The sequence below is a fragment of the Salvelinus fontinalis genome, chromosome 31, assembly GCF_029448725.1.
Source record: "Salvelinus fontinalis isolate EN_2023a chromosome 31, ASM2944872v1, whole genome shotgun sequence".
Taxonomy (NCBI): domain Eukaryota; kingdom Metazoa; phylum Chordata; class Actinopteri; order Salmoniformes; family Salmonidae; genus Salvelinus; species Salvelinus fontinalis.
Genome location: NC_074695.1, coordinates 24560575 through 24585610, shown reverse-complemented (window position 1 = coordinate 24585610; position 25036 = coordinate 24560575). Strand labels below are relative to the sequence as shown.

General features: G+C 40.1%; 2 protein-coding genes across 3 annotated transcripts in view; both read left to right on the top strand.

The window, feature by feature from the left end:
* The window catches only part of LOC129829924 (diacylglycerol kinase alpha-like), a 37840-nt gene extending 28370 nt beyond the window's left edge, over positions 1-9470 (top strand). For both annotated transcript variants that reach the window (XM_055891942.1, XM_055891941.1), the window contains exons 18-24: positions 236-396; positions 610-674; positions 802-892; positions 5269-5458; positions 5743-5860; positions 7934-7994; positions 8201-9470. In XM_055891942.1, coding sequence (XP_055747917.1) covers positions 236-396; positions 610-674; positions 802-892; positions 5269-5458; positions 5743-5860; positions 7934-7994; positions 8201-8278 — 764 coding nt within the window. In that variant the 3' untranslated portion in view covers positions 8279-9470. The remainder of the gene's footprint in view (positions 1-235; positions 397-609; positions 675-801; positions 893-5268; positions 5459-5742; positions 5861-7933; positions 7995-8200) is intronic.
* Positions 9471-11428: 1958 nt separating this feature from the next.
* LOC129829923 (general receptor for phosphoinositides 1-associated scaffold protein-like) lies at positions 11429-24701 on the top strand. The gene is made up of 8 exons (XM_055891940.1): positions 11429-11775; positions 13512-13564; positions 17533-17584; positions 19744-19846; positions 20807-20900; positions 22073-22139; positions 22630-22696; positions 23039-24701. The coding sequence occupies exons 1-8, from the start codon at positions 11575-11577 to the stop codon at positions 23569-23571; spliced, it is 1170 nt and encodes a 389-aa protein (XP_055747915.1). The 5' UTR covers positions 11429-11574; the 3' UTR covers positions 23572-24701.
* Positions 24702-25036: the final 335 nt, after the last annotated feature.

The window sequence follows — 25036 nt, the reverse complement described above, 5'->3', positions numbered from 1 at the left end:
AGTACAGAAATTTGTAGACGGCTTAACTTATCCCAAACCTGGGGTAAGTTGTGCAAAGAGACCACTTTTTTTTTTTTACAAGTATATTTTCAAAACTATCATGTTAATATGAATTCTGATTATTTCCAGGGATACAGAACATCCTGAAATATATGTAGATATCTTTGTGAGAAAGAATACCATATTTCCCTTGACGGAGTGATGCTGAATATAGTTGAGCCACTCTCCCCTATAGGTTATGATGGGACGGATCTGTGTCGGATCCTGAAGGAGATTGAGGGCAGCACCCCGGTGCTGATGGACCGCTGGAATGTAGAGGTGATCCTAGAGGACCCCCAGGAGGTGGGTGACCCTGTGCCTTATGAGATCATCAACAACTACTTCTCCATCGGAGTGGTGAGTGAATGGAAAGTAGTTAGGATCTAACTTCTATCATGGTCCCAGATCTGTTTGTGCTGTTTTGCCAACTCCTATGGTCATTGTCACGCCAACATGGCAAAGACCATAGGAGTTGGCAGGACAGCAAAAACCGATGTGTCCAGGCTACTTTCTTATGGCACACACCAGAATGCTTTGTCAACTTTTTTATAACTTGTTCTGTGTTGACAGGATGCCTCTATTGCCCACCGGTTTCATACACTGAGAGAGAAACACCCCCAGAAATTTAATAGCAGGTAAGAAAACTTGAATAACCAGGCTGGAGTCTGGTTTTTCAGAGGGGACTAGCCTTTTAGGTGTAATCACTTTGTGCATGGTGTAAATGACCCTACGTTAATGCAAGAATGTTGTTCAATATTCTAGAATGAAGAACAAGTTGTGGTATTTTGAGTTTGCCACCTCTGAGACCATCTCTGCTTCATGCAAGAAACTGAATGAATGTCTTACAATTGAGGTGAGGATAGCAAACACACAGCTTTGCATCAACACATAGAACCATATAGTAACTTTATAAAAAAACATATACCCAACCAGTGTTGCGAGTAAAAGTAACACATTACAGTACTGTTACTTTTATGAGTAACGGAGTAACATAACAAGTTACTGTCTTCAAAATTGTTTTATATTATTATTTTTTCCATTACTTTCAGAATCTCTCGGCGTGTTGTATATTTTTTAAGCCTTGTTTCCTGGAATTCATCAGTAGCTAGGCTAATTTGTTTCCTAGGCTATCGTGAAACTGAAAATCAAAGAAAGATGGCAGCTGTGTTGTCCCCTGCTTAATCTTTTCCTTGTGGAAATACTCCCCCTTTTGTGTTAATCAAAGAGAAAAACATTTTCGTCAAATGCAAACTATGCACAGGCAGCAAGCATTAATATCTTTGTCTAGAAACAACACATCAAACCTGAAATAGCATCTGGAGATTGTGCACAAAGGCACAGAGCTGGTAGCCAAAGTTCCAGAAATGCGTGAAAGAGGAGAAATTTATAGGCCTACGTATTATGACAATAAACGAAGATCCATAGGCCTAAATAATATTTCCAAGTGTTCTTATGAAATGTTCATATAAACAATGAAAAATGTCTGATAAATACAATTCAAAACGGCAATAAATGTGTATCGAAACAAAGACAAAAATGAAATCAGCCATACACATATCACAATCCATTTGGAGTAACTGTCAACCATCATTAACATATATTTTTTCTTCTATATGCAGACTAAACAAAGTAAATGTGTATATTTACCCAAGGACCAGGGCCCAGGGAACTAGTAATTTTCCCTTCGAACACATGATTCACATTGTGATTCAAAAACATGTTAAATAAAAAATAAACTAATTAGAATAACCAATCAACTTAGTTACAACTCTTGATAACTCTATAAGGAAATAATAGTATCCCATAAAGTAATGGTAAAATAGAATAGAGAATGGTGTTTCTCATTCATTTTATAATTAAATCCCACCTGTTTCAATAATTTCTAGTGAGATTGATCAGGCCTCACCAGAAGGTCAGGATACAGGGCATTCAACACCATTAAATATTACCTCTCCCTTTTCTTTCCCTGTCCTTCCGAAACCATTTAAAAACATTTTAAACCTTTCCACCATTCTGCATACCCAATTTAAAACCTAATTGAAAGGACCCCACTAAATAACAGGCCCTACTTATCTGGGAACTCCGTTTATGGCCTACTCCAGATACTTTTATACTTAAAACTGCCGAATATAAAACTGCTCTCCCCAAGACCACAGTCTCCGGGAACATTCCAACGAGAGATAATGAAACCCCCTTTTCTGGAAAAGAAAGTGTACATTTCCTTAGCATTCACTATGCTACATCTTCATCAGCAATCCAAAAGTATTAATTCTAAATCAAACATAATAATGGTAAATCCTCTATCCTTACTCCAATCATTAAACATTTGTTTTAATCCACCTCAACGTTTATGTATCTTTTATTTAGCATGTACTACCCTTAGACACAGCGACTTTCTCGCCACCAAGTCCAACAATTCACAGGTCTCTTTTCCCCATGATTCTCCATAACCACCGCACCACAATGTTCATGAACAAAAAAAAAATTAATTTTAGGTTTGGTAACTCCTATGCTAATTCCTCGTGACCCCTCCACCCTTTCGTCCATTCTAGAAATCTATTTCAGAACAAGACGACATAAAATGTCTCAAAAGATAAAAAGCTCCCAAGGTTTTCTGAGTGTTTGGCCAGATCATTTTAATTTGTTACCTCTTTAGAATCCATCCCCCTGGCATTTCACCTAGATTCTTCAACCCAAAATACTTTTTCTTGTGGCAAATTTAGCCAATTTCTCATCATAAGGAATCAGAGATTATTTGTTCCCTGGCATCTATTAAAAAGTTGTGTAAGACGTGATCTCATATGTCTTCCTTCACATAGAACTGTAATCTCTATGAACCACTATCGATCGTACCGATGCCATACACTGCTATGTGAAAGTTCCCACCCTGCTACTTTCCGGAGGATTTGTTGTTGCTCTTTTAAAAAAGATGCAAATGGCAGCATTTCCTCCGATTGCAGCAGGCTCCATTCCCACTTCACACTCCTTTTTCCAATGACCAACAGCCCCACATCTAAAACAGAACTCTTTCTCCCTACGCTTTGATGTTTTTCCGCTACGTTTCTTTGTCTTACCTTGGCCATTGAAACTATAGTTAGTGACTTTCCCTGTGGCTGTATTAACTCCTCGCACGTGAGCGGAGTTAAATTCCACTCTCAAAGCATCTTGCTCTATTTCATCCACAACCCCCGCAATTGCTGTTTTGAACACAGGTTTCAAACCTGATATCAAAGCAAAAGTACAAATTCTATCAATGTACTCCCTTACCCAGTCTTTCTGTAGCTGAGTACATCTACTAATTCCGGGTTTATCGGTTGGCATTTTTTGTTGAGATAATGCTGACATCAAAACGCTGGTATATTGAGCTTTGATTATGGTTTTGTCATTGTGCCAAGTCATAGTTGCCTCCCTGAATTTTCTATCAGATTGGAATTTTCCGTCAGCCGGGAAATGCTGACCAATCATATCCAGTTTGCTAAATTTTTCCCATATTCGAGCAGAATTGGTAGAATGCTTGTGCGCTTCTTTTAGTGCCTCCATGGCTTTATTAAAATCCTCTAGCTCCGCTTTACCAGGAAAATTAGGGCCGTCTGTTGCCATATCAATAGTTATTATTCCGAAAACTCTCCCGACAGTGTGCAGGCTGTTTAGATTTCTTCACTCCCGTCTATAATACACACCTTCTATTAACTATTTTCCAAGGTAGAGCTACCCACTTCCCCAGATAATAGTTATGGTATTTGTGCCTATTAATTGGTCGCAGCACTTAATACCTTGTATCAGAACCTATACTATAGCGTCTGCAAATGTATGACTGGAGAATACGGATTACCTAATGTCTTATTCCAGTGTTTGCGCCTCATATCACTGTTGTTGATAACACACATTACCAAAACTATTCAGACTTGTTTTCCTATTTCCACGTAATCTTTCATGGTTCCCCCTCCCCATAAGGCATAAACCAACCTCTCTCCTTATTGCTACTGCTAATACACGTAACTCAAACAGTGTTTGAATATCTTATTGCTTTTCTTTTAATCGTGCATGTGGCTTACCTTCAGAATTTATAGGCAACCTTATCATTATCCACATTCACTGTCACTGCAGCTGGGACTTTCATCCCTTTGACAGATCTCACAAGGGAATATCCCCACTAGGGACCTATCCTATATGGAACCTACTCTACACTGTATTGTCCCGCAGAGGAAAACTTCCACTCGGGACCTATCCTAATAGAACCCTCCCTACACCTTATTTTTACCTGGATCTCGCAGAGGAAAACCTCCACTCAGGACCTATCCTAATGGAACCTAGCCTACACCAGATATGTACGACCGGTCATTATACAATGGACCTACTGAATAAACTCATTTTTTCTAGGTCCGTATCCAATAATTGTTCAGCCTAAGATTCTCATCTCCCCAAGGTGTCATAATTAGTGATAACAGGTGTAGGAACTGTGCCTACCTTATTTCTGGTGCCGGCTCCTGTTTCTCTGATTTGGAAATCTCTAGTTCAACTGCAAATCGTTGTGAATCCCTTTCGTGACGCCAACTGTTAGGTTCTAATTTTCAGAGTAAAAACTCAACAGACAATATGAAAGCTCAAACCAATTTTATTCTACATAGAGGGTCAATACAGCTGCATTAGACAAGGACATATTCACACAAGCACTGATATTTAAACCTTTCTCCTATGCTGAGTCTCCTCCTACACACCTGAACAAACATTGTATCTTTATTGCTAGGCAGGAAACTAAATGATAGGGGCCATAAACTTTTCTTTCTCCCTTAACGTGACCTGACCTCGACCCCCTTCATCACTAATCCATGGCTGTCTCCACTTATCAATGCCTGCCACATGTGATTGCATTCCCTACACTCAGTACATTTCAAGCTTAATTGCACCCACTATATACTTTCCTCCTACAGATAGCCATTAACCTCTGGTGTAGCCCCTCGCCTATGGCACCCCTCAGGTATCTATTACAACTAATGATGAATAACATTTAAAGTTCAGAAATCCAAACCTATCAATGGAAAATAATGCTACTCCATGAAAGGTGAGTTCCACTCCACTAGCGCGTCGATAGTCAGCAAGCAAGCATATATTATTTTATTACACAAGGATTGTGGTTAACACAGCTGACCTGATAGTTATGTGGTATGTTTAGCTCATTATGGCATCGCATTAAGTTGCACTGTCTGCCTGATGTTGTACGTCCCTCAGTGCTGCGGCACCCCATTGGACCTGAGTGGCCTTTCTATGGAGGGGATCGCAGTCCTCAACATTCCCAGCATGCACGGTGGATCCAACCTGTGGGGAGAAGCCAAGAAGAGTGAATCCAAGTGCTTGATGAATCCTCAGGAAATGCCTGTGGTTATTGTCGACCCTGAAATCCTGAAAGTCAGTGGACAAGGTACAGTGAAATGTCTTGGCTTGATCCAAGGGCTCAAGGTTTCAAAATTTTTAAAGTTGTGCCCATGTCTGGTATAGAATATCATGTGAGATGTTTTAGAGTATCCATTTCAAGAGGTCTGTTCTCATGTCACAGCTGTTAAAAGAGAAAGTGTGTTATTTTTATTGGAAGATGCACTTGACCCTGGATGGGTTGTGAAGTAGGTTTGAACAGCTAGTCTCAGACTAAAAACTGTACTGTCTCTGTGTGAATTGCATGTTCAGTGTTTCCATCTTCCATGACAGACCTCAGTGACCGGCGTTTGGAAGTAGTTGGTCTAGAAGGGGCCATGGAGATGGGGCAGATATATACTGGACTTAAGAGTGCTATAAGACTAGCAAAAACCTCACAGATTACAATCAGGTGAGTGTTTGTGACATGTTGAGACATGTACAGGCTAGCTGAGATATCACAGTATGATGTGGGATGATTATTTTTACACCTTGCACCTTTAAAAAAATGATTCCATCCTCACTACTAATGCTGTCTTCAAAACCAAGTGGGAAGGTGGTAATTTTATTTTATTTATTTTATTTCACCTTTATTTAACCAGGTAGGCTAGTTGAGAACAAGTTCTCATTTGCAACTGCGACCTGGCCAAGATAAAGCATAGCAGTGTGAACAGACAACAACACAGAGTTACACATGGAGTAAACAATAGACGAGTCAATAACATGGTAGAAAAAAGAGAATCTATATACAATGTGTGCAAAAGGCATGAGGTAGGCAATAAATCGAATAATTACAATTTAGCAGATTAACACTGGAGTGATAAATCATCAGACGATCATGTGCAAGAAGAGATACTGGTGTGCAAAAGAGCAGAAAAGTAAATAAATAAAAGCAGTATGGGGGTGAGGTAGGTAAACTGGGTGGGTAGTTTACAGATGGACTATGTACAGCTGCAGCGATCGGTTAGCTGCTCGGATAGCAGATTTTTAAAGTTGTTGAGGGAGATAAAAGTCTCCAACTTCAGAGATTTTTGCAATTCGTTCCAGTCGCAGGCAGCAGAGAACTGGAAGGAAAGGCGTCCAAATGAGGTTTTGGCTTTAGGGATGATCAGTGAGATACACCTGCTGGAGCGCGTGCTACGGGTGGGTGTAGCCATCGTGACCAGTGAACTGAGATAATGCGGCACTTTGCCTAGCATAGCCTTGTAGATGACCTGGAGCCAGTGGGTCTGACGACGAACATGTAGCGAGGGCCAGCCGACTAGGGCATACAGGTCGCAGTGGTGGGTCGTATAAGGTGCTTTAGTAACAAAACGGATGGCACTGTGATAAACTGCATCCAGTTTGCTGAGTAGAGTATTGGAAGCTATTTTGTAGATGACATCTCCGAAGTCGAGGATCGGTAGGATAGTCAGTTTTACTAGGGTAAGTTTGGCGGCGTGAGTGAAGGAGGCTTTGTTCCGGAATAGAAAGCCGACTCTAGATTTGATTTTGGATTGGAGATGTTTGATATGAGTCTGGAAGGAGAGTTTGCAGTCTAGCCAGACACCTAGGTACTTATAGATGTCCACATATTCTAGATCTTCAGTTTCTTGCATGGAATAGCCTTCATTTCTCAGAGCAAAAATAGACTGACGAGTTTCAGAAGAAAGTATTTTGTTTCTGGCCATTTTGAGCCTGTAATCGAACCCACAAACGCTGATGCTCCAGATACTCAACTAGTCTAAAGAAGGCCACTTTTATTGCTTCTTTAATCAGAACCACAGTTGTCAGCGGTGCTAACATAATTGCAAAAGGGTTATCTAATGATCAATTAGCCTTTTAAAATTATAAACTTGGATTAGCTAACACAACGTGCCATTGGAACACAGGAATGATGGTTGCTGATAATGGGCCTCTGTACGCTTATGTAGATATTCCATTAAAAGAAATCAACCGTTTCCAGCTAGTCATTTACAACATTCACAATGTCTACACTGTATTTCTGATCAATTTGATGTTATTTTAAATGGACAAAAAAATTGTTTTTCTTTCAAAAACAAGGAAATTTCTAAGTGACCCCAAACTTTTGAACAGTAGTATATATATATATTTTTTTTTAAATGTTTTACCCTTTATTTAACTAGGCAAGTCAGTTAAGAACAAATTATTATTTACAATGACAGCCTACAGTGGGCTAACTGCCTTGTTCAGAGGCAGAATGACAGATTTTTACCTTATCAGCTCTGGGATTCGATCCAGCAACCTTTCAGTTACTGGCCCAACACTCTAACCACTAGGCTACCTGCCACCACTAGTCTGTCTGCCCTATATCCAGAGCTGCTTTCACTTTTTAAATCAGAAGGAAGATAAACAGAATCAATTTAAAAATTACCAGTTGGAGGGGCGTTCAGTGTATTTTTCCCAGTTGTATGCTGGCATTTAGAAAATTTGGAGATGTTGTCAACACAGAATTATCTCCCTTATGTCTCTGTCCATCTCTCAGGACTAAGAAACCTTTACCGATGCAGATAGACGGAGAGCCCTGGATGCAGCCACCCTGTACGGTGAGTGCTAGGAACCCAGATTGAGTTCAGTGTAACAGAGCGTTGTAAGAGTTTTTAAAGCAAGTTCTATTGCTAGACACCATGGAGCTTGATGCTAATAACATGTTGTTAATATAACATGGTAACATGTTGGTAACAAGTACATAGACATGGTAATAACATGGTCATTTGAGTAACACAACCTTTCACTCATATTCCCCCTTCAGATTCACATCACACACAAGAACCAGGCCAATATGTTGATGGGTCCCCAGAGCCGGTCCAGCTTCTTCAGCTCAAAGTAGTAGCCTGCTCCCTGGCTACACATGCAGTAACATGGCCTATATGCACTTGCTTATTATTTTACATTTGTGAAATGACTGAAGCAGCTTGGTTTGTGAAACCAGTTGGTATATGCATATTTTAGAGAAATAGGTTGACCAACATTTTAAGAAAGTTCAACACATTATTTTGTTTGTTCTGCCTCAATACAAGACGGTATTATGAAAACATTGCCAACTACAGCTGTATGATAGCCTGATATGACTCTGGACAACAAGTTACGAGCTTTTAGTGGGTTTTATGTCCCTTTGCCATCATTTTTGCCAAATTCACCTTATGCGTTATCAAGGGGACAAAGACTGCTGGGTTGCACAGTCTAAGATATTGGTATCCGCTTGAAAAGTTTGCGTTAAATGTTTATTCAACAAGATTATTTTAACTGCATTTTCCTTATTGTTATTACATTTTTGTAGGAAATTTAAATGTATACAGTACCAGTCAAAGTTTGACACACCTACTCATTCAATGGTTTTTCTTTATTTTTTACTCCTGTTAATTAAAATGCATTCCAGGTGACTACCTCATGAAGCTGGTTGAGAGAATGCCAAGAGTGTGAAAAGCTGTCATCAAGGCAAAGGGTAGCTACTTTGAAGAATATCAAATATAAAATATATTTTGATTTGTTTAACACTTTTTTGGTTACTACATGATTCCATGTGTTATTTCATAGTGTTGATGTCTTCACTATTATTCTATAATGTAGAATATAAAGAAAACCTTGAAATGAGTAGGTTTGTCCAAACTTTTGACTGGTACTGTATCAAATTTGGTCATTGAAAGTCTAGGATTTATTAAGTTATGAAATGTTTAAAAGCTCAGTGCATAATGCTTGTGGTAATATACCCACATCAGTGCAGATTTATATGAAATTATTATGCACTCGTCAGCAGGAAACTCTTTGCTCCTATGTCCTGTGGCCAAACGTAATTTAAAAAAATTAATAGCAGTAGTTTAATTCAGTAGTTTTAATATATTGAGTGACTGTTTGGAATCGAAAACAAATTGTTTACTTCCTCCTCTCAATGTAAGGTCTCAGTTTTCTCTTATTCGGTATCTCTAATTGAAGGTTAGCCATATCATTTCACTTAAATACTGAGAATGTTGAAAATATTGGAAATTATGCTGTAGATATTTCAATAAACCGATTTGACATTGTGCAATGTGGTGTGGTTATTATATAATGAATAGGTAACTATTTGATATGTTTCTTTATTAGTTAGGCCAAAGGGTTAAGTTAAGTCACTCTTAATTCAAGCAAACCATACACAAAATTCATAATTTGACCAAATATTTAGGAAAAGGTCATAATTTCATGGAGTCTAAGGAAGAAACTACACAGAAAAAGTGGTAAGCAAGTTAAGTCTAAAAAAGTAAATAAATGTATTGTGTTAGAGGTTTCATGATGGGTGTATCTAAACCAAAGTAGATATGCACATTTGTGGCCTGCTGGAGGTCATTTTGCAGGGCTCTGGCAGTGCACCTCCTTGCACAAAGGCGGAGGTAGCGGTCCTGCTGCTGGGTTGTTGCCCTCCTACGGCCTCCTCCACGTCTCCTGATGTACTGGCCTGTCTTCTGGTAGCGCCTCCATGCTCTGGACACTACGCTGACAGACACAGCAAACCTTTTTGCCACAGCTCGCATTGATGTGCCATCCTGGATGAACTGCAGTACCTGAGACACTTGTGTGGGTTGTAGACTCCGTCTCATGCTACCACTAGAGTGAGAGCACCGCCAGCATTCAAAAGTGACCAAAACATCAGCCAGGAAGCATAGGAACTGAGAAGTGGTCTGTGGTCACCACCTGCAGAATCACTCCTTTTTTGGGGGGTGTCTTGCTAATTGCCTATAATTTCCACCTTTTGTCTATTCCATTTGCACAACAGCATGTGAAATGTATTGTCAATCAGTGTTGCTTCCTAAGTGGACAGTTTGATTTCACAGAAGTGTGATTGACTTGGAGTTACATTGTGTTGTTTAAGTGTTCCCTTTATTTTTTTGAGCAGTGTACATTTACACACACTGTATATAGATTTTTCACAGGGGGTGCCACTTGTTCAGTTTTAGCAGTCTGCTCTGTGCCAGCCTCATTGGCTGGGCCCCATGACCTTATACTTTGGTACATTCACAGATGGATTATTAGAAGCAATTGCTATTATGTGTCTTCAGTGTTGGGGAAGCTACTCTGAAAATATAGTTTACCAAGCTACCAATATCTTTACATTGAAAGAAGTTAAGCTACCCTAAAATATAGTTTACGCAACTAAAGTAACTTTGAAAAAATAGTTCACGACATCCAAACTACTTCATGAAAAATGTTCATATGTAAATCTGAAATGTCAATGACTCCAAATTGCAAGAACAGATCACTTTGGGGTAATATGGTAACAATAATGTGTAATTTAGCCTATTAAACACAACTATGTTTCAGGTGATAATTTTGCAGGTCTGATCCCGGAAAATAAAGGACATTTTCTACTTCACCCATATTTTATTTTAGCAAAAAAAGTAGTTTGTAGTTCCATTAATTAGTTACACCGCTACATGGCAAAAATAATAATAATGAACTACTGAAAACACTACCTAGATTTTAATTTAGTTCAACTACCACCAAGCTAAATGTAGTTTACTTACTAGTTGAACTACATGTAGTTCACTACTCCCCAATACTGCTCTTCTTGCAATTACTAAATATCTAGGCCTAGTTCATGACAGCCCTGCCACCGACCAATGTTGTTCATCTTATCTGATAACATTTTATAATTTAAACAGCTGTAGTCTATGTTAGGCTGTATTTATCTTAAACCGAGACAATTTTCTTTCATAAATGTAGGCTTATTGTTTAGACTTGAACGAAGGCTATATAGGCAACGGCTTTTCTCAGGCATGTGAAACTTTTTGCACACTTCACAAGCAGTTGAACCATTTAGCAGAATAACATTTACCATAATAACACAGGTCTGGCTAGCAAAACGAAAGAACCCACATTTTATCCCAGAATTATCTAAAAATGCTAATTTATTGGCACATTCGTTTTTGCCTACGTGCACGAAGTGCCGATCGACAAACAAAAGAAAACACTATACGACTGTCATCCAATTGTGTTGTGTGCATCACAGGGCACGCCTCTCGGGTCCTTGCTCTCACTGCCAAATTGTGCATGCTGTCCGGACAGAAGCATCAGTGTTGTTTGCCGCGATAGACGTTTCACTCAGATTTTTGGGGTTTCTTTTTGTACTTTCTTGATCGGAGCGCTCATAATATGAAGAATATGACGCTACGAAAGCTTAAAAAAGTAAACTCCAGTGATCCAACTAGTAGACTTTCGAGCCAGGACGATATTTACTTTCCGTCCTCAAAGTCAGACAGTTGTAAAACTATGGATTTACCAACTCATTCAGAAGTATATAATTACAAGACTTTGGCTTACTCTGGTGGAACGTTGCCAAGGAACTTCAGAAAGGTGTGTATCCTGTTTAACTTTATCACTTTGTAAATTTCACTTGCTCCTTCAATCAAGTAATCTAGCATAATAGACTCATCAATGAAAGCACGTAATTTCAGTTAGCCAAATACAGTGTCACTTGCCCGTAAGGTACAGAGGCCAGCGGATACGCTCAATATTTGAATATGGATTTCCTTGTGGCTTCTTACACGAGCACATACATTGATGTCTGTTGTTCATTGAGTGGAGACATTAGCCTATCTGTGACGACATTTAATTTAATTAGAAACAGCAGTGTGAATATTTGTGACCTTTTTTCGGAGCCCGACATGGATTCCCTGTTGTGCACACCAAGCGTCTGTTCCCCATTTTGATATAAACTTCGTATAAATGTTGACACACACTGAAGCAAAAACACATGGTGTCCACTTGTCACGTACTAAAGCGTGCCCCTTCCTGACCACAGGACCACCCACACATTACTCTTTGAGTGCCACACTCCAGACTCCCTCTTGATTCAGAGTAATCCAACCATTTCATAATATCTCTGCATTGAGAAATTAGTTTGGCATCAAATGAGTATTTATAGGCGGGCAAACATATTGTACTGTGGCAGAACATGGCCTCACAAGGAACAGTGCTGGCTTTACTAGTGAATTAACATGGCCAAGCATCATCATAATCTGAGAATGTACTGTGATGTAGACTGGTAAAACTGTTATTATGGGAAAGGTGTGTGTGTGTGTGTGTGTGTGTGTGTGTGTGTGTGTGTGTGTGTAACACAACAGCATTGGTTGTCCCAGTTCTGTAGTGTTACTGTACTGTCTTAAGAGGCCAGCCAGAGTTATGTGGAGGCCTCCTTCGTACATCATCATCTGGAGCCTAGGACCACAACAGGGCATTGTGCAGGACCCTGCTCTGCTCCTACCACCCCCATGGGTCTCTCTCTGGGTACTTGGGAATAAATGAAGTCATTGAGGGGCCCAGGACAATTCTGGCAGTGTAAATATTTTTTTTAAATGTTACATTTTACTACCCAATGAGGCAGTGACACAAAGTGCGCTTTCATAGGGGCCACGTTTAAAATAATTGAGGTAGAACAGAGGTGAATTGATTGTAGTGTAGGCTAAATACGCTAAGTGATGTAGTGTAAGAGATACTTGTAGTTTACACTAGGTAAAGTGTAGGTTGGGTGGGTCTCCCAAAGTCCCAATTTGGTTTGGAGTTTCCCTCAATGCAGGGATTGTGGCAAGAGGCCCAAGGCTCCAATCTATACACATGTCTTGTTTGTCTACATTCTGAATGTAACCTGTAGAAATAGGGAGATATTTTGTATCATTATCAGAAAAAACAGAGAGACACACAGTTTGGTTTGATCAGCAGTCTGGGCATCACAAGTCAGTGGACTCTGATGTAGATAATTAAATATAGATGTCCAAAACGTCTCCTGTGACTTATGACAGTAAATAGGGTCCACCGAGAGCAGACAGACACAGACATACTGGTTTTATCTGTAATGGTTTCTTACCTGTGTTTTGGCTCAGTAGCTTAAACATAGACACCAAACACACACAACATGCCTCAGGAGGACTTGGTGGACAAGACACATAAGCGAGAGTTTGAGGTGTGTCCTGCAAACCTGGCCTACATAGGTAGGAAGAAAATCCCCTTTGCGTGCAGTGAGATTTCTGTTTGAACCTTTAAACACCTGTCTTTGGTTGTTATTTCATGTCCGTCATGTTTTCTTGTCACAGAATGGTGGGCTGCAGAAGAGGAATCCCCTGACTCAGACCACCGAGCCACGGAGGTAAGCAAAACAGTCATCTCTCCCCCTGGCATCAGTTACAGGACACATCTGCCTTTCTGTCACTTCTCACTCTTGACTGGTGGAGGGAAGCATATGTCGTACACAGAATGCCAGAACAGCATTAGTAAACCCTTTCATTCACAACAGACTCAAATGATGCGTGTTAGCAAAATTACAGTGGGCTGCTTTCAGAGTAATTTGAGTAGGCCTTTGGGTTCAGCTTTTGGGAGAATTGAATGGAGTGAGTTACAGAAATTCATCAGTACAGTAACCTTTTGTATTTGCGGTTATTACTATTTATGGAGCGACTTCTCTGGACCCCTCTTCCCGACAGCGAAAGGTCTGAAACGTCTGTACTTTAGGCACAGTCTCTGCTCTACTTGTTTGGCTACTCAGAGAACAGGCTACTCTGGTAAATGTTGCTTGTTTAATAAAGTTAGATCAAAGCTGAATGTCTGCAAGATCACATAATGATAATATTCCACATAACAGAACCAAATATAATGGCATAGTATAATGTTATTGGAAGACAAAACACCACCTAATTTATGAAGAGATTTTAGGTTGATTGTGCGAATGGTTGCATTTTCTTTTCTTGTGGCCAAACTCAACAGCATGCGCCACTAGGAAAAATATGCTTTTTTAATTTAAACTAAACACAGGTATGCTACAGTTTGTTAACATCTGCTCTAAAATTCTTTCACTGTACATAACTCATAAGGATACTTGAAACAACACTGTATAACTCAAGCTCTAAATGTGTATTCCCATGAAACTGATTGAGATCAATAGTTGGCATGCAGATGCTGCATGGTCATTTCACCGGTAAAACTTGTATAATGATCATTTACGATTGACAATAATTTGTCTGTGAGAATCGCATGCACAGAACGTGATTCAGCTCTGGGGGGATTCTGAGGGACTGGACGGTTATCTACGGATCCTACTATTTGACATTCTAATATATTATGCATTTTTATGTAATTTATAGATGCTGTTTTGATGTAGAGGGGACACTGCAGACCACTGCCCAGTTAGACCTTTGGACATGTGACCTTTCAATACGCAAAGAGGTTTTTAGAAACAAAAGAGTGCTTGTCACGTTTTGGGCAACAGAAGTATCTTGTCATGTAATTTAGATCTATGTCCTGTTACTGTACCAGGATGAGTTATTTTAATAGTAGTATACTTTGGATGGTTTGTAATGCAATTTAGATTTGTTAACTTTAAGATTTTATCATCCCTGCCTAAATGAAAACAACCTTTTCACTATTTCAATACTGGTTTGTTTTTGCTTAAAACATTTCCCATTTTAGAGTTCAGTTTAACTGAGTGTATTACACAGCTAGGTATCATGATGTCCATCATCCATGCCGTTTTTGCAGAGAAAACTATTCTAGAGTAGATATCCCGGAAAGGTATTATCTGGCGATAGCCAGAGTGCAATGGAGTGCTCTCCATAGATACTATTTCATCGTATAACATTTTCGATGTTCAACATTCATTAAAAATGACAAGCTGAAATGTCTTGAGTCAATAAGTATTCAACTCCTTTGTTATGGCAAGCCTAAAATAAGTTCAAGAGTAAAAATGTGCTTAACAAGTCATATAATAAGTTGCATGGACTCACTCTGTGTGCAATAATAGTGTTTAACATGATTTTTGAATGACTACCTCATCTCTGTATCCCACACGTACAATTATCTGTAAGGTCCCTCAGTCAAGCAGTGAATTACAAGCACAGTTTCAACCACAAAATCCAGGGATGTTTTTCAATGCCTTGCAAAGAAGGGCACCTATTGGTAGATGAAGAAGCAGACATTGAATATCCCTTTGAGCATGGTGAAGTTATTAATTACACTTTGGATGGGGTATCAATACACCCAGTCACTACAAAGATACAGGCGTCCTTCCTAACTCAGTTTCCGGAAAGGAAGGAAACCGCTCAGGGATTTCACCATGAGGCCAATGGTGACTTTAAAACAGAGTTTAATCGCTGTAATTGGAGCTGAGGATGGATCAACAACATTGTAGTTACTCCACAATAGTAACTAGACGTTGACCGTTAATCGGCAAGGGCGATTTTATTTGGGTCCGATTTCAAGTTTTCATAACAATCGGTAATCAGCATTTTTAGATGACGATGGCCAATTACATTGCACTCCACGAGGAGACTGCGGGGCAGGCTGACTGCCTGTTACGTGAGTGCAGCAAGGAGCCAAGGTAAGTTGCTAGCTAGCATTAAACTTATCTTATAAAAAAACAATGAATCTTAACATAATCACTAGTTAACTACACATGGTTGATGATATTACTAGTTTAACTAGCTTGTCCTGCGTTGCATATAATCAATGCGGTGCCTGTTAATTTATCATCGAATCACAGCCTACTTCGCCAAACGTGTGATGATGATGATGATGAAGGTTGTGCAATGTAACAGCAATATTTAGACTTAGGGATGCCACCCGTTAGATAAAATACGGAACGGTTCCGTATTTCACTGAAAGAATAAACGCTTTGTTTTCGAAATGATAGTTTCCGGATTTGACCATAGTAATGACCTACGGCTCGTATTTCTGTGTGTTTATTATATTATAATTAAGTCTATGATTTGATAGAGCAGTCTGACTGAGCGGTGGTAGGCAGCAGCAGGCTCGTAAGCATTCATTCAAACAGCACTTTCCTGCGTTTGCCAGCAGCTCTTCGCAATGCTTGAAACACAGCGTTGTTTATGACTTCAAGCCTATCAACTCCCGAGATTAGACTTGTATATATAGTGCCTATAAGAACATCCAATAGTCAAAGGTAAATGAAATACAAATGGTATAGAGAGAAATAGTCCTAGAATACCTATAATAACTACAAGCTATAACTTCTTAACTGGGAATATTGACGACTCATGTTAAAAGGAACCACCAGCTTTCATATGTTCTGAGCAAGGAACTTAAACGTACGCTTTTTTACATGGCACATATTGCACTTTTACTTTTTTTTCCCAACACTGCTTTTGCATTATTTAAACCAAATTGAACATGTTTCATTATTTATTTGAGACTAAATAGATTTTATTTATGTATTATGTTAAGGTAAAATATTATATATATATATATATATATATATATGCAAAGAAAGAAAAAGCTTTTAGAGAATAAAAATATTCCAAAACGTGCATCCTGTTTGCAACACGGCACTAAAGTAATACTGCAATTAATAAAAAAAGTGTTGTATTGGATTTGCCCCAAACATAACACATTACTGAGTAACTCTGTCCATATTTTCAAGCCTAGTCGTAGCTGCATCATGTTATGGGTATGTTTGTAATCGATATGGACTGGGAAGTTTTTCAGGATAAAAAATAAACGGTATGGAGCTAAGGAAAGGCAAAATCCTACAGGGAAACCTGGTTCAGTCTGCTTTCTAACACTGGGAGATGAATTCACCTTTCAGCAGGACAATAACCTGAAACACAAGGCCAAATATACACTGGAGTTGCTGACCAAGAAGACAGTAAAGTTTCTTGAGTGGCCAAGTTAGTTTTGACTTAAATCTCTGGCAAGACCTGAAAATGGTAGTTTAGCAATGATCAATAACTCATTTAATGGAGTTTGAAGAATTTTGGAAAGAATAATGTGTAAATGTTGCACATTCCAGGTGTGGAATGCGCTTAGAGACTTGCCCAGAAAGACTCAACTGTAATTGCTGCAAAAGGTGCTTCTACAAAGTATTCACTCAGATTTAACTTTATCATTGTGTGTAGATGATGATAAAATATGTAATTCATTTTGAATTCAGGTTGTAACACAAAATGTGGAATAAGTCAAACGGTATGAATACTTTCTGAATGCACTGATGTGCACCAGGTGGTGATGTCGCCAGTCACAATTGACTCGTGGCTCAATACTGTAAGTAAATTAAAATGAATATCAAACTAATTTAATCATAGCCACATTTTTATTTTGTGTTTTTAGAGAAGTTATCCTGGAGAAGAAGGACGAGGAGACGTTTGGCTTTGAGATTCAGGTAAGAGGATAATTGACGTGGGAGGTAGTATGGTACGGGGGATTTCTGAGCGTCATTTAACAGGATTTTCCTTCTCTCTCATGTTCATTAACGCTGATGAGATTTGTTCTCTCCAACCATGTGGATGATTTCACTCCATAAATCAAAGAAGATTTAGTGGAGTGTGCATGTGTTGAAAGCATCAAAGGTCACCATCATATCTGTCAAATACAGGGAGAAATGTATCCGTGAGCCTCATACTCGCAGTATAAGGCTCTGATATATCCCATGACTTTTTATTTATTTTTATTTAACCTTTATTTAACTAGGCAAGTCAGTTAAGAACACATTCTTATTTACAATGACGGCCTACACCGGCCAAACCCGGACGACGCTGGGCCAATTGTGCGCCGCCCTATGAGACTCCCAGTCACGTCTGGTTGTGATACAGCCTTGATTCGAACCAGTGTGTCTGTAGGGATGCCTCTACCACTGAGATGCAGTGCCTTAGACCACTGCACCACTCGGGACTTGATATGAGAGGGCGTTTTTCCCCCGCTTTTTTCTTTTGGGTCCTTTTTTGAATCGGCGTGATTTTGTAAAATCTTCTCACTGCTGCATGTCGTGTCAGACAGTCTACTATATTCCGATCCCTTGATGACACTGTAAACAGTCAGATTTCTGCCTTCTTTATCTGTCAGAGCTCCCTCCTCTCTGTCCCCGCAGAGCTTCTTCACAATGCACCACTTGTTGTCAGGCAGCCTTATCTCTAAAGAGAGGATGCCGGCCAATGTAAGGGCCATGAAAATGATCATTTCCATAGTACTGCTTATATTTAGTGTTGGGATGGAGGTCCCTCCTTTCCTGCTTGGCCCTGTTCCTTAGGAAGTGTGGTCAGAGCCCAGAGACAGGAGAGCTGGATGGCTTTAGGATCCTGTGCTTTTTCCATCATGTCGCTGGACTTCACCAGGCAGTCACCAGTTCTGCCATTCCTTTAGCTTTGAGTGCTGTGGGGATAATGTCAGTATCAACTATGTAAATGTCTAGTTGGATTGGGATTTGCATCTCTTGGGTCATTTGCATGTTTGGTTTCTGTAGAAGGCCCCTGGGTCTGGGAAGGATGGGAGAATGCTCACATTATTTCACATATGTTTCTAGATGGCTGGTTGTACACCCGAGTAGATGGCATTTGACATGATTTACTGGCTGTGGAATTGTCACAATTTTGTCACTGTCAGCTAATGTCTCAACTGACAAGCAAGTCCGTGAAAGCTCTGAGTTTAAACGTCACCTCAGGATAACTCTCCGTCAGACAGCAGTGGAATGTGATTCACTTGACAAGACAACTTAAGGGGAAGTCTGGCTGTGGTTGTTTGTCATATTTGCCTCCAAGACAGAAACTGTCATGTGAATCAATCTAAGGAAGATTGTCAACAAAATTGTGATAGTGTGGAAAATGTTTGCTTGTCAGTTTTGGTCCCAATAGTGCTGGTTTACCTTTTTATCTCTCTGCAGTATGAGGACAGGAAATGGTTTTTAATGTCACTGGTAAACCATAAGAGAATTTGTCTGATTTGTTCTAACCAAATTTGTTGATAAAGGTCCTTGCTCATGAAGAGACTGCTTTTAACATCCTTTTTCCGATGGACTATGATAGAGGGCTGTATTCATTTTGATTAACCACGCAAATGGGGCTTCTTTTTTGCATATAAACTGATGTTATCCCTCTTCCGTTTGAGTCTCTGTTCAAGGTTGTCTGTCTTGCTGCTTCGTTGTCAGCCAATGTTATCTAATCTATTGTGTAGAACTGGGTTTGTCTGACAGTCCTCACCAGTCAGGCCTTCAAATTCAGACTACAAATATTCCAAAAGAATTTGGAAGAGGTGCCCTAGGCTTCCCTGTACCATGAACTGTCTTCAAAGTTTCAAATGCCTTTGTCTGTTAAGTAGCAAGGCCTAGCGCTTTAGGTATCGACCTCAGGCATACTGTATGTAAAGAGAATTACTAAGCGTTTATGATGGGAAATTACCAATGATTTTGAACACGATGCAATGTTTCTGATAATTGTTAACATAATTTCTCCCATGTCTTGCACCTAATTGTTCCTAAGAATATATAATTATTTGACGTGGGAGGTGTAATAATAATTGTAACTCATTCTCCTCATTTCCTTTTTCCAGACATATGGGCTGCACCACCAGGACCAGAACTCTGTGGAGATGTGCACATTTGTGTGCAAGGTTCACGACGACAGCCCCGCCCAACAAGCCGGACTCAAAGTCGGTAAGTGGAACTGAAAACCCTGGTTCATTAGGGACTTTTTAACAGTTTTTTAAGTGCATTTGACACATGCATGACCTGCCTTTACTGAAAATAGACCTCAGGGGAAGAATAAAGGACAGGTGTTTTGATACAGTCCTGTCCCTTTCTTGTTTGCCAGCCAGGATGGTAGTCGTGCCTAAGTAAACACGTGAACAAATGAGTTTCAGTCGGCTGTTTAGGGATGTTCAAATACAAACAAAAAAATGTGCCTACTAATTTTCCAGTCAAACACTATAGGGAGAAATTATTTCAGCAAACATCAGGTCAACTCCCTTGTCTCCGTTGCCGCCTTGCCGGATACAATAACTCAAATGCATACAATGACTTGGCCATGTTTATTTTTATCTCTTTTTGTATTTCATCAATTTCTCTATTTCCTCTTTAGTCTGAAACATTATTTCTCAAAGATACCTGACAGAAGCCTTTGCCAATCTTTAAAAAACAAATATATTGCCCATTATAACAGAAACAATAGTGAAAGAAGAAATTGTATATTCTCACATTTTAATTTCTCTAAACCTGATACTAGAGTATTATTCATCTCGGGGAGAGAAGGAGCACTAGAGGCAGGGCCAAATGAAACCAGACCTAGACAGACTTCTCTACCCATCAAACTAATAACAAACAATCTAATAAACTTGCAATACTTTAACAATAACAGATAGAGTAACACACACATGCTTGAATAATATTTTTCAGGCCGTCTTGAAATTAGGAAAAGTGGTTAACAACAGCAGTGGCCTGCCGTGACCACACAGCCAGGGTTTAGGCTAGAAACTGTCTGTATCACACATGAGCTGCTCCATAAACCACAGACACTAGCGGGATCAAACCAGTCTCAGTAGACCACAGCTATGATAAAACCACACTGGAATTAACTGGGTCTGTTTTTGTTAACATGCATGTTGTTTGTGTGCACAGGGGACACCATCGCTAGTGTGAACGAGACCACCGTGGATGGATATCTACACAAGGAGATTGTTCAGCTAATCAGGGCCTCTGGGAACTCCATTAGGTAAGCAGATCAGAGTTCAATGGGAAAGAGAACTGGACTGGTTGTCGACGGTAACAACTTAATTGCTCCACTTTTTGTATTGACCTTATTCAGATCGGTCTATAAAGAGTTCCTTGTGTTCTATGACCATTTTGGAATACTTTTTAGTGTCGTTTTGATACTGATACATCTTTGATCTTCTTGGTTGGGCAATGTTGCGGTCCAAAGTACAAAATCACACAGAATTGATAATGGAGTCATTATCTATCGACTGAGAAGCAGGTTTGTGTTTTTCGTCATGAATCTTGTTCTGGAGCCAGCTCTGCAGTGGTCACTAGCTGGAATAGCCACAGTCATAAAATCTGATTTTTAAACCTAAGCTTAACCACACTGCTAACCTTAATGCCTAACCCTAAATCAAGACCATTCATTTTTATAATATAGCCAATTTTGACTTTGCAGCTGGCCTATCTAAAGGGAAAGGTGGATACCTAGTCAGTTGTACAACTGAATGCATTCAACTGAAATGTCTCTTCCGCATTTAACCCAACACCTCTGAACTCCTTTAAATAGCTACCATACAATCAATGTGCCATGGATGTACTATAAACAATTTTTTTGCACACCATAGTTGCCTAGAAGCAAGTCATTACCCTTTTTTAATATGCAGAATTAACTTTCTCAGTGTTAAATTGGAACCATACTCTTGCTCTCTTTGTCTGCTTGTAAAAGATGAAAGTCCTATTCGAATTGGGCCTCATTTATAAACTCAGAAGTCAACTCTATAAGAGTGAAGTTAACCACACAAAAAGCCCAGCCTCTTGTCTTATTATAGACTTCATCTAATTATTCTTGCCTCTAGTAAACATATAGGCCTACTGAACTATTAACAGAGAGAGCTTGTTTCAGCCCAGTAAAAACAAGAAACCCCCTAGAGGTACACCAGTTGCCAATTTCGAGTGGGTGTCTTGAAACGTGATACCTTCTGAAGCTTTCTCCCCTACTTGCAAACTGTTGAGCCTAGACTAGCATGTTAGGGTCTCCTATATAAGAGCCTTTTTCACAGCTACTTCTGAAGTTCCTTTCTGTTCTTAATTGGGTCCAGAGTATGCTGTGAATCCTTACTCTCCTTTTTTTGTGGCTCTCTGGCCTTCCTGTGTCTGAATTAACAACATTGCTGTGTCTTTCCTTAGGCTGGAAACAGTGTACAGCGACTCCATTCGAAAAGCAGAACTGGAGACCAGGCTTCAGTATCTAAAGGTGAACATCTCTTCCTATTCCCCTCTGTAGCAAACCTGCGGTGTTGCTTGCTTTAACAGAAATGGTTATCCAGTGGGGTGTGTGACAACAACTATAGGAGTTGAGTATACAGCACAAACAGATCTGGGACCAGGCAAGTGTGTCACTGGGATCAGACTGACAGTGTAGTGAAAAGCCTGTAGCCAGCAGACAGAAAGTGCAGTACTCTCACCAGACTAATCCCTTTACCACCTGTTTTTCCCTCTTCTCCCACCTGTTTCATGACTAGCGGCTGCAATGAGCTTACATAATGCTGTGTGAACATCGTGAATGAGAGTAGACACATAGTTATATTCTTACTTTACACTTGGCTGGTAAAAAGGACACTTTTAATGTGTGAAGATAAGTGGCTTTCCTCAAGATGATGTCCCCAAGCGCCTTCATCAGGGCTACAAATTGAAATCACACAAATTATCACCTTTTCCAATTTTTATGCATTTTCTTTCATCAGCAAACCCTACATGAGAAATGGGATGAATACAGATCTTTGATGACACAAGAGCAGAGGCTGGTTCATGGTAAGTCATTAATTTATGTTGATGTATATCAAATCACATTTTATTAGTCACATGCGCCAAATACAACAGGTGTAGACCTTACAGTGAAATGCTTACTTACAAGCCCCTAACCAACAATGTGGTTTAAAAAATATGAATAAGAAATAAAAGGAACAAGTAATTAAAGAGCAGCAGTAAAATAACAATAGCGAGACTATATACAGGGGGTACACTTACAGAGTCTGTGCGGGGGCACGGGTTAGTCGAGGTAATATGATCTCAGTTAAATTAATTTAAAGTAAATTTAAGATGTATGCTAAACCAGTGATGTCCATTGTAACACTCTTTCCCTGTGTCCTCTAGGCATAGTGATGAGTGATGCTGCTATCTATGAGTCCCTGGAGTCTGCAGGGGTGTACGGTAGTCTGGGTACCCCGAGCCCGGCCGCCCTGCGTGCCCTCCGCTGCACCGGCAGCACCAGCAGCAGCGCCAGCCACCTGAGTGCCACCATGGAGGAGGACCCATTCTACCAGACCTGTCTGTACCAGAGGCAGGGTGACCACCTCAACGATGCCAATGGTGACCTCACTAGCAGCACAGAGAAAGAAAAAAAGAAACCAGAACAGGAGAAGCCTCCACAGGGTAAGCAGAGACTGATCCGCCCCGCCAGTGAGCTCTTCACCTCAGCCAAGACCCACCTGACCCGCAGCTCCAGCACACGCAGCTACCTGAGGGCTTCCAACAATAACTCTTCATCAGCACCAGGGGAGAAAGCACAATCGGGAGGGTTCAGCTCGCTACAGAGGAAACCCAAACAGAAGAGCTTCCGCCGACACCTCCTCAAGTTCATCCCTGGACTGAACAGAGGCATGGAGGAGGAGGAGAGCAAGCTCTGAGAACTAAATGGACTAAACACCCGAAGAACTAGACTCTTTTTGTCCCAAAGACTTAATTTTGCCTCTGACTCAACCTTAACAACCAAAGATTTCAACTAGTGCCACAGAGACCAAATGTATCTATCTGTCCAGAAATACCTTTGTACATGTTCAGATGACTACACATTTGACCCAGCGGAACCAATGGTCCTTTGAGTTCTGAAGCACACTCCAATTTGAGGAGATACCTGTACATACTGTACCTTGGTTACTATTTCCATAGTTCATAAGTTATTTATTTATTTTTGATTAGTTTGACCTATGTACAGAATGAAGGATTTCGTTTTTGTGTTTTAATTTAGTTTTGTCATCATGACAGTTGAAAATAAATGCCCCATATCTTACATTTACATTTAAGTCATTTAGCAGACTCTCTTATCCAGAGCGACTTACAAATTGGTGCATTCACCTTATGATATCCAGTGGAACAACCACTTTACAATAGTGCATCTAAATCTTTTAAGGGGGGGGTTAGAAGGATTACTTTATCCTATCCTAGGTATTCCTTAAAGAGGTGGGGTTTCAGGTGTCTCCGGAAGGTGGTGATTGACTCCGCTGACCTGGCGTCGTGAGGGAGTCTGTTCCACCATTGGGGTGCCAGAGCAGCGAACAGTTTTGACTGGGCTGAGCGGGAACTGTACTTCCTCAGAGGTAGGGAGGCGAGCAGGCCAGAGGTGGATGAACGCAGTGCCCTTGTTTGGGTGTAGGGCCTGATCAGAGCCTGAAGGTACGGAGGTGCCGTTCCCCTCACAGCTCCGTAGGCAAGCACCATGGTCTTGTAGCGGATGCGAGCTTCAACTGGAAGCCAGTGGAGAGAGCGGAGGAGCGGGGTGACGGGAGAGAACTTGGGAAGGTTGAACACCAGACGGGCTGCGGCGTTCTGGATGAGTTGTAGGGGTTTAATGGCACAGGCAGGGAGCCCAGCCAACAGCGTACATACAATTTTACATACATTTTACATGCATACATACATTTACGTACATACATCACATACAATTTTTTTTGTAAGAGCCATTTGTTACTGTTTTTGTACCAGTTTGATCTGGTGTTTTTTGCCAAAAATATCTGCAAATAAATGTGTGGCATTTTGATTAGCCTTGCTTGATTTTTTTATTTTTTTATTTTGGGCATATAATAATGAATACTTTGTTCCTTAGAGTACATTGTGACTGTCTTCTCCACAGCTGGTCTAAGAAGTTGCAGTTGATCTATCACTCTCAACCGTGAAGGCATTATTTTTATATATCATTTACATTACATTTACATTTACATTTAAGTCATTTAGCAGACGCTCTTATCCAGAGCGACTTACAAATTGGTGCATTCACCTTATGATATCCAGTGGAACAACCACTTTACAATAGTGCATCTAACTCTTTTAAGGGGGGGGGGGGGGGTATATCACACACACACACACTACCGTTCA

Coding starts and splice junctions, on each gene's coding strand:
- LOC129829923 (XM_055891940.1), top strand. CDS start 11,575: ATGAAGAATATGACGCTACGAAAGCTTAAAAAAGTAAACTCCAGTGAT. Junction 22,140..22,629: donor CCAGGCTTCAGTATCTAAAG/GTGAACATCTCT, acceptor TTCTTTCATCAG/CAAACCCTACATGAGAAATG. Junction 22,697..23,038: donor AGAGCAGAGGCTGGTTCATG/GTAAGTCATTAA, acceptor TGTGTCCTCTAG/GCATAGTGATGAGTGATGCT.